We start from the raw sequence: 9,442 nt of genomic DNA on the forward strand, positions 1-9,442 counted from the left end.
AATGATTGTCAAGCTTTGGGGTGTTGATCGACTCCATCTATGTTTTGATTATCATTCTAAATCCAATTAATAGTAATTTTTCAGCTTTTTGTTCAAAATCTTGTTAATTTCTTTATTTTTAAAAATTTTTTATTTATAAAACTTACCCACATTCAAGTGTTTAAAAAAAGAATGTATGAAGCTAGAATAAAATGTTTTTGTTTACAAGTAGATACTCTGTTCTTTTGATGTTTTGTATGTTCAGATATTCATAACAAAATATACAAATTAATACCTAAATAGGGACGTAGTAGTATACTTAAAGTATGATGTAAAGTTCACTTGAAGAAAGCTTACGAGTATACTTGCAGTATAAAACTACTAAACTAGTAGTTTACTGAGACTATACTTCGAAGTGTACTAAAAATGCTACTACAAGTATTTAATTAGTAAACTATCAGTATACCTATAAGTTCACTTTTAGTATAGTTGCAGTACAAAATAAAAACTAGTACTCAAAGTTTACTACTGTTATACTTAAAGTATACGTAAAAGCATACTTTTATATACTAGAAAGAGGGCCAATTTAGTCCCAAGGAGTATTGAAATAGTACACTTACAAGTATACTAGTAGTACACTGATATTTGTATACTACATAAAGTATACTTAAAAATATACTTGGACTTTACTTACTTAAGTATACTTAATAAAATAATCTTGAAGTACTACTTTTTGGTAAGGGTCATTTATAAGATGATTTGTTGTCAGATGCTGATGCTCAGGGAAATAATGAACCAAGGCTATATGATATTGTGGCTATGATATTGCTGGCAGTTTTCTAGATAACAAGCACTAAAATTGTTCAGCAAAAATGTGTAAGTATAAATAAAGAAATGTTTTAGACATAAAATCACTTAAAGGCCATTGAATTGAGTCACTTAAAAATAACTTTATTTCTTTATGTTGAAATTCTGTAAACAAATTGTGTTTTCTGATAAAGACTTATTGAACTTAACTGAGAGAAAAACATTCTTTATATATGGAACTGATGTACATGATTTTATCATGTGAATTCAAGCATTTTGTTCAGCGCACAACATATTTCTTCATTATGGTCTTGGGTGGTTTCTTGAATAGAGCACAGTTCAGGTTACTTCTCTTTCCAGAGCTTTTCAAAGTGAACACAGTGTCACACCAGAGATCTTTCTGCTGTTTTCTTGTCTTGACAGCAGTGACTTTAAACTTCTCATATGGAGGAATCAGCACCTCTTTCTCATGAGGAAGCTTAGAGTATTTTGACACATCAGCACCTGTACAAGTGTAGATTTCAAAACAAGACACATTTCCAAAAACCTGTGCTTTTTTACGATCAAGAGAGGATGAAGCAAATGAGCCAAATCGAACCTCTTTGTTCAGAACACGCTTATTAAATTCAGTTTTGGTACCACGAAAAGTTGAATAACATTTCTTTTGTGTTTTCTTCAGAATCTGTATCGCTTCTGTTAACAGTAAGTGAAGTGAATACCATTTGTATCTCATTTGTTTGTACTTTTTTTTACCGGAACGAGTTTCAGGATTAAAAAGCTTATATACATTACTATCACTGTACACATAAATAGCAATTAAATGATTCTTTGTCAGGTTATCATTTTGGGTCTTGACAAAGTCTTCCCCTTTTTTCCAAGCAATTTTAAAATCAATTGAGTTTTTGATTTCCTTCTTTAGATATTTTGTCTTCACCAGATTTGCCATTTTCTCTCTACAGCCATCATATTGGTCATCAACTGAATTCGATGCCATATCCAGTGGACATTTCTTTTCAACAGCAGCAGCAGCTCTGTGATCCTGCAGCAATCACAATGATCAATCATCAGTATTCATGTCTGTAATATTCATACTAGAACACAAGCTTACCTGTCCTAGAGCAGCTGAAATGAGAAGAAGAGCTTCAATGATCAGCAGCATCTTGATTCAGTCGAATCCCTCAGATGATCTAGTAGATCTAGAGAAGAACAGATGCTGAAAGACAACCAGAAACACAAAAGCTTTTTCTCAAATACTAAACCAGTGACACTAAGTATAATAGAAAGCAATATGAACATTGACCTTTTATGTGAACACCAAACTTACCTGAGAATATTGTTCTCTCTTGTTGTCAGATTATGTTTTCCTTTTTGTTATTTTTCAGGAGTTCAGCAGCAACAGCGAGAGGAGATCAACAACAACTCTTCAAACCAGGAGATGAGGAAAGTGGCTGTTTTATATACCTGATAATGTGTGTGTGTGTGTGTGTGTGTGTGTGTGTGTGTGTGTGTGTGTGTGTGTGTGTGTGTGTGTGAGTATTTAATTAGTAAACTATCAGTATACCTATAAGTTCACTTTTAGTATAGTTGCAGTACAAACTAAAAACATAGATGTAAACTAGTTGTGTACTCAAAGTTTACTACTGTTATACTAAAAGTATGCTTAAAAGTATACTTTTATATACTAGAAAGTGGGCCAATTTAGTCCCAAGGAGTATTGAAATAGTACACTTACAAGTATACTAGTAGTACACTGATATTTGTATACTACATAAAGTATACTTAAAAATATACTTGGACTTTACTTACTTAAGTATACTTAATAAAATAATCTTGAAGTACTACTTTTTGGTAAGGGTCATTTATAAGATGATTTGTTGTCAGATGCTGATGCTCAGGGAAATAATGAACCAAGGCTATATGATATTGTGGCTATGATATTGCTGGCAGTTTTCTAGATAACAAGCACTAAAATTGTTCAGCAAAAATGTGTAAGTATAAATAAAGAAATGTTTTAGACATAAAATCACTTAAAGGCCATTGAATTGAGTCACTTAAAAATAACTTTATTTCTTTATGTTGAAATTCTGTAAACAAATTGTGTTTTCTGATAAAGACTTATTGAACTTAACTGAGAGAAAAACATTCTTTATATATGGAACTGATGTACATGATTTTATCATGTGAATTCAAGCATTTTGTTCAGCGCACAACATATTTCTTCATTATGGTCTTGGGTGGTTTCTTGAATAGAGCACAGTTCAGGTTACTTCTCTTTCCAGAGCTTTTCAAAGTGAACACAGTGTCACACCAGAGATCTTTCTGCTGTTTTCTTGTCTTGACAGCAGTGACTTTAAACTTCTCATATGGAGGAATCAGCACCTCTTTCTCATGAGGAAGCTTAGAGTATTTTGACACATCAGCACCTGTACAAGTGTAGATTTCAAAACAAGACACATTTCCAAAAACCTGTGCTTTTTTACGATCAAGAGAGGATGAAGCAAATGAGCCAAATCGAACCTCTTTGTTCAGAACACGCTTATTAAATTCAGTTTTGGTACCACGAAAAGTTGAATAACATTTCTTTTGTGTTTTCTTCAGAATCTGTATCGCTTCTGTTAACAGTAAGTGAAGTGAATACCATTTGTATCTCATTTGTTTGTACTTTTTTTTACCGGAACGAGTTTCAGGATTAAAAAGCTTATATACATTACTATCACTGTACACATAAATAGCAATTAAATGATTCTTTGTCAGGTTATCATTTTGGGTCTTGACAAAGTCTTCCCCTTTTTTCCAAGCAATTTTAAAATCAATTGAGTTTTTGATTTCCTTCTTTAGATATTTTGTCTTCACCAGATTTGCCATTTTCTCTCTACAGCCATCATATTGGTCATCAACTGAATTCGATGCCATATCCAGTGGACATTTCTTTTCAACAGCAGCAGCAGCTCTGTGATCCTGCAGCAATCACAATGATCAATCATCAGTATTCATGTCTGTAATATTCATACTAGAACACAAGCTTACCTGTCCTAGAGCAGCTGAAATGAGAAGAAGAGCTTCAATGATCAGCAGCATCTTGATTCAGTCGAATCCCTCAGATGATCTAGTAGATCTAGAGAAGAACAGATGCTGAAAGACAACCAGAAACACAAAAGCTTTTTCTCAAATACTAAACCAGTGACACTAAGTATAATAGAAAGCAATATGAACATTGACCTTTTATGTGAACACCAAACTTACCTGAGAATATTGTTCTCTCTTGTTGTCAGATTATGTTTTCCTTTTTGTTATTTTTCAGGAGTTCAGCAGCAACAGCGAGAGGAGATCAACAACAACTCTTCAAACCAGGAGATGAGGAAAGTGGCTGTTTTATATACCTGATAATGTGTGTGTGTGTGTGTGTGTGTGTGTGTGTGTGTGTGTGTGTGTGTGCGCTAAGAAATAATAGTGTGATTGTGATGCATCTAGCTCATCTAAATGGTTTAGATCATTAGCACTTGTGAAGATCTGGTGTTTGTGTGGTTTCACACCGGACAAACTCTTGAGTTCCTGTCTGTCTAACATGAATGCCAGATTATCTTCAAAATGATCTCCTCAAAATATGTAATAATGGTACATGATGGACATTGTTGATGAAAATGTATATGTCTGAAGGATGTCCCATCCCTTCTCCAATCCCTAAACCCCTTTCTAATTCAAAAGAAATAAACATAAACAAAATTTACATTTATGAATTAACCAACTCATATTTAATGCAAGTTCACAGACAGAACAGTTAAGACACGTATCAGCATGTTTTTATAGACACTAAAATTCCTTTACACAACTAAGGCTTTTACTCCATATCTGAAAGACCATTCAATATATATCGACACATCTAAATTAAAAAACAATTGTCAAGGAGGTGATTCAACTGGCAGTGATGTGTACACTAACTATTAGCCATTAGTGTCCATTTCTGCTTTATGATCGAGAGAGAAGAATTACAATTTAGCCCAGATGAACCTCCTAGTTCAGACTCATATTTTCAGATTTGGGGTAACACAAGCTAAATTTTCACATTTACAAATGTATTTCAGGCACTGTGAGATCAAATAGTGCTGAAGTAATCCTGATGCATCAAGCTCATCTGATGCAACACTTCTGTGTGGTTTCCAGCAGAACAAACTTTCTGTTACTGTCTAAGATGAGTAATAGGCTCAAGTATAAAACCTTAGGTATATTTCACATGCATATGCTCAAAAATGTTAATTTAGCTTAATTAAATTGAGGAAAGCTTTTCTATCAAATTAAAGTTTGTTTTATGATGTCTAGAAACACTTTTTTTTTTCAAAAAATATCTTATTGAACAAACCTAATTAATTGGATTTCTCCGTTTTTTTACTACTGAAATTAATATTTTCCATTTATCTGCTAGATAGCAACATTTTTTAGTGTAATGGGATGAACACTTATGAAGAGACCCATCATTGCACAGGTCTGAGTTACTGTAATAGAGCCGCCCACAACAAAACCAGCTTCTGCACAATGAAAAACACAAAAACCAACATGACAGAAACTCTTCTCAGACTCAACCATGACTAATGAAAAATGAAAAAAGTAAAATTTATATTTTAAAAAATCATTTCAGAGTCCATTGAAAAAACATAACATTCCAACTGAATCAAATACTTTTAGCAGTTAGTGGGCTATTGCTGGCATTTAGCTAAATAGCAAGCACTAAAATTGTTCAGTGACATGATACAAAAAAAAGATTTAAGTGTAAATGAAGTAATAAATTACAAACACATATAAAATGACTCTGAGGCCACTGAATTGGGTCACTTGAAAATAACTTTATTTTTTTATTGTTGAAATTATGCAAACAAATCATGTTTTCTGTTCAAATTGTTTTTTTGTTTTTGTTTTTTTTGACAAAGAATTGTTGAGCTAAACCAAGAGGGACAAATGTTGGAATTGGTGTACTATAAATTCATAAATTCAAAGCTCTTTGTTCAGTAGGCCTACTTTCATTGCCAGTCTTAGTATTTTGTTATGGTCTTGGGTGGTTTCTTGAATAGAGCACAATTCAGGTCACTTCTGTTTCCAGAGCTTTTCAAAGTGAACACAGTGTCACACCAGAGATCTTTCTGCTGTTTTCTTGTCTTGACAGCAGTGACTTTAAACGTCTCATAAGGAGGAATCAGCACCTCTTCCTCCTTGTCATGCTTAGAATATTTTGTCAAATTTGCACCTTCACAAGTGTAGATTACAAAACAAGATTTATTTCCAAAAAGTTTTGTTTTGGTATGATTAAAAGAGGAAGAAGCAAATGAGCCAAAATGAACCTCTTTGTTTAGAACACTCTCATTAAAATTAACATTTGTACCACGATAAGTTAACATGCATCCTTTTTGTGTTTTCTTCAGAATCTGTACCGCATCTGTTAACAAAAAGTGAAGTGAATACCATGTGAATTTCTTGTTTTGGTATTTTTTCTTTTCATTACGAACAGCATTATTGAAATCCTTATAAATCTCAAATTTAGAGTTAGTGTACACATAGATAGCGATCGAATGATTCTTTGTCAATTTATCTCCGGGTGGCTTGTAATTCTTTTCAGCTTGTTTCCAAGCATTTGCAAAATTAGATTGCATTTCCTTTTCGAGATATTTGGTCTTCACCAGATTCGCCATTTCCTTTGTACAGCCGTCATAATTGTCATCAACAGAATTCTGTGCCATATCCAGTGGAAATATCTGTCTTGCAGCAGCTCTGTGATCCTGCAGCAACAGGAATCATAATGATCAATCGTCAGTATTCATGTCTGTAATATGCATACTAGAACACAAGCTTACCTGTCCTAGAGCAGCTAAAATGAGCAGAAGAGCTTCAATGATCAGCAGCATCTTGATTCAGTCGAATCCCTCAGATGATCTATTAAGAAATAGTGAAGCGCAGATGCTGAAAGACAAGAAACACAAAATTGTCTCACAAATACTAAATCTGTACCTTGAAATATAATGGAAAGAAATGTGTACTTAGATTTGTACAATTAAAATGTTCACCAATCTCTTACAGTTTTTTTTAATTGCTTTGGCGCAATTTTCACAAGCAATTGGTAAATGTTCAAAACTCTTAGTACTAATATCACAACAGATCATCAAAAGTGCACTTTTTTCAAACATTTCAGCATATTTTCAATTGTGTTAGTACAATACACACAATCACAAAATATCCTTTTCACTACACAAAATAAGTGTTTCATCTATATAAATGTTTCATTCACAGTAACTGCCTTTCATAAAGCTACTTTTCATTAGCATGACTTCTCATTCAGTTTAATACATCTGTCTATTATTTAATCTAACTCATCTTAATGGTTATTCAGTGAATCATATGGTGCATCTATAGATATAGATTCAATAGATATTTAGTTTCTATAGAACGTGATTGCCAGCTAGAATATTCAGACATATGGCACAGTGAGGACATTTACTGCATTGATAGTAAACTCTGTTCTAGCACAAAACCTTATGGCCTCCATGTCATACCTTCATCACACCTTTTGATAACACACTGGATAAATACTTTTACAAACATTATTGATTTTATGTGAGATATGCAAGTTAGGTAATGTAAGTGTATTTTCTAACATGACAATTATTGCCTGTATTACTGTAATTATTTTAGCAAAAAAGGTGATTTGAAACATGTATCTTGCATTGTTTGCTCTTGAATGAACCGTTTGTTAAAAGTACTAAATTGAAAGAAGATCATACTGTTGTGTTTTGGTGATTAATTCAAATATTCTCAATGCATATCACAATGATCTTGTGTTTTGAAACAATGATTATGTGGAATGAAAATATGCGCAACTACAATGAAATCATGAGATCAGGTTTTGAAAGAATGATTAGTGGTGTTACAAGTGTGATCAGTTAAAAGTTTTGTATAAGAGTTTTGAAAATGTACACATTACTTGTGAAAATAGTACCAAACCAATTAAAAAAAAACTGTAATACAGGTTTAAATTAATAAATTAAATTGTTTTTTCTGACAGATAGCAGAAGTTTTTCGAGAGAAAATAAAATCACTTAAACCTGTGATGTTCACTCATATATTAACCTTTTATTTTAAACCCAAACTTACCTGAAAATACTGTTGTCTCTTTTTGTCAGATTCTGCGTTGTCTTTTCAATGTTTTTCAGCAGCTCAGGAGCAACAACAACATGAGAAGATCAGAAGTGCATAGCCAGAAGACAATGACTCTTCAAACTAAGGGATGAGAAAGGTGCCTTTTTATATCACTGAACATCTATGTTAATAGCGTGATTGTGATGCATCTAGGCCATCTAAATGGTTTCTTCTGATTATCACTTGTGAAGATCTGGTTTATATGTGTGGTTTCATACTGGACAAACTCTTGAGTTCATATCTGTCTAAGATGAATGTCAGATTTTTATCAACATCTGATATATACCTGCCCCATATAGTATCCACTGAAACCCTCTGCTTTTTGCAATTTTCAGATTTGTGGTACCTCAAAGCTAATGTTCACATTCAGAAACCTATTTCACTGTGAGATCAGTATAGAGCTGAATTAGTCTTGTTGCATTGAGCCCATCTGATAATGCAACACTTGTGAGAGCCTGTGGTTTCATGTAGGACAAACTCTCAGTTCCTCAAGATGAGTAATATGGGCCCCATGCATGTTTATTTCAAAAGCTTATACTAAAAAAAAAAAAGAATGAATGAATGAGTTTAATTAAATTAAGAAAAGATTTCCCCACATAATTAAAGTTCATATAAGAACTAAGTGAAGTGAAGTGTGGCCAAGTATGGTGGCCCATACTCAGAATTTGTGCTCTGCTTTTAACCTATCCAAGTGCACACACAAAGCAGTGAGTAGTGAACACACAGCAGTGGGCAGCCATATTGCCGCGGCACCCAGGGAGCAGTTGTCTTGCTCAAGGGTCTCACCTCAGTCGTGGTATTGAAGGTGGAAGAGAGCACTGGTTATTCACTCCCCCCACCTACAATTCCTGCTTGACCTGAGACTCGAACCCGCAACCTTCAGGTTACAAGTCTGACTCTCAAACCATTAGGCCATGACTGCCTAAGAAGACTAAGTACATTTATTTCATAATTTCTCAAGTATTTACTACTGAGAACAATCTTTTTCATTTTTCTGCTAGCTAGCAACATTATTTCTGACTGAGTGTAATGAGATAAACACTTAAGAAGAGACTCATCATTGCATCATCATTGTTTTAGCAGCTATTGCTCATTTAAAGTGCCATGGTGTTTATAAATCCACCCACAACAAAACCACAAGCTTCACTCTTCTGCACAATGAAAACCACAAAAACTCCAACATCACAGAAGCTCTTCTCAATCTCCAACATGACTAAGATGAAACATATTAAGTAAAATTAGTATTAAAACACTTAATTAAACAAAAAGCTGCAAGCAGCATTGCACTCAGGAAGTCATTCAGAAGTTAGTGTGCTATTGCTGGCAGTTAGATAAAAAGCACTAAAAATGTTCAGTGATGCGATACAAAAAGATTTAAGTATAAATGAAAAAATGAATTAGAGACATACAGTGGGTACGGAAAGTATTCAGACCCCCTTAAATTTTTCACTCTTTGTTATATTGCAGCCATTTGCTA

General features: G+C 33.5%; 3 protein-coding genes across 3 annotated transcripts; all 3 read right to left on the bottom strand.

Annotated features, from left to right (window-relative positions):
* Positions 1–1,066: 1,066 nt before the first annotated feature.
* Positions 1,067–2,124, bottom strand: LOC107673190 (NAD(P)(+)--arginine ADP-ribosyltransferase 2-like). Its single transcript, XM_016466690.1, has 3 exons — positions 2,111–2,124; positions 1,895–1,999; positions 1,067–1,825 (listed from the first exon to the last, which is right to left on the bottom strand). The coding sequence occupies exons 2-3, from the start codon at positions 1,943–1,945 to the stop codon at positions 1,067–1,069; spliced, it is 810 nt and encodes a 269-aa protein (XP_016322176.1). The 5' UTR covers positions 1,946–1,999; positions 2,111–2,124.
* Positions 2,125–2,985: 861 nt separating this feature from the next.
* LOC107673191 (NAD(P)(+)--arginine ADP-ribosyltransferase 2-like) lies at positions 2,986–4,043 on the bottom strand. The gene is made up of 3 exons (XM_016466691.1): positions 4,030–4,043; positions 3,814–3,918; positions 2,986–3,744 (listed from the first exon to the last, which is right to left on the bottom strand). Exons 2-3 carry the CDS (start codon positions 3,862–3,864, stop codon positions 2,986–2,988), a joined length of 810 nt encoding a protein of 269 aa, XP_016322177.1. The 5' UTR covers positions 3,865–3,918; positions 4,030–4,043.
* A 1,694-nt stretch (positions 4,044–5,737) lies between these two features.
* On the bottom strand, positions 5,738–6,677 carry LOC107673202 (GPI-linked NAD(P)(+)--arginine ADP-ribosyltransferase 1-like). Its single transcript, XM_016466701.1, has 2 exons — positions 6,627–6,677; positions 5,738–6,551 (listed from the first exon to the last, which is right to left on the bottom strand). The coding sequence occupies exons 1-2, from the start codon at positions 6,675–6,677 to the stop codon at positions 5,811–5,813; spliced, it is 792 nt and encodes a 263-aa protein (XP_016322187.1). The 3' UTR covers positions 5,738–5,810.
* Between the last annotated feature and the right edge of the window lie 2,765 nt (positions 6,678–9,442).

The sequence above is a fragment of the Sinocyclocheilus anshuiensis genome, unplaced genomic scaffold (assembly GCF_001515605.1).
Source record: "Sinocyclocheilus anshuiensis isolate Anshui unplaced genomic scaffold, SAMN03320099.WGS_v1.1 scaffold724, whole genome shotgun sequence".
NCBI lineage: Eukaryota > Metazoa > Chordata > Actinopteri > Cypriniformes > Cyprinidae > Sinocyclocheilus > Sinocyclocheilus anshuiensis.

Coding starts and splice junctions, on each gene's coding strand:
- LOC107673191 (XM_016466691.1), bottom strand. CDS start 3,864: ATGCTGCTGATCATTGAAGCTCTTCTTCTCATTTCAGCTGCTCTAGGA. Junction 3,745..3,813: donor TTTCAGCTGCTCTAGGACAG/GTAAGCTTGTGT, acceptor TGATTGCTGCAG/GATCACAGAGCTGCTGCTGC.
- LOC107673202 (XM_016466701.1), bottom strand. CDS start 6,677: ATGCTGCTGATCATTGAAGCTCTTCTGCTCATTTTAGCTGCTCTAGGA. Junction 6,552..6,626: donor TTTTAGCTGCTCTAGGACAG/GTAAGCTTGTGT, acceptor CTGTTGCTGCAG/GATCACAGAGCTGCTGCAAG.
- LOC107673190 (XM_016466690.1), bottom strand. CDS start 1,945: ATGCTGCTGATCATTGAAGCTCTTCTTCTCATTTCAGCTGCTCTAGGA. Junction 1,826..1,894: donor TTTCAGCTGCTCTAGGACAG/GTAAGCTTGTGT, acceptor TGATTGCTGCAG/GATCACAGAGCTGCTGCTGC.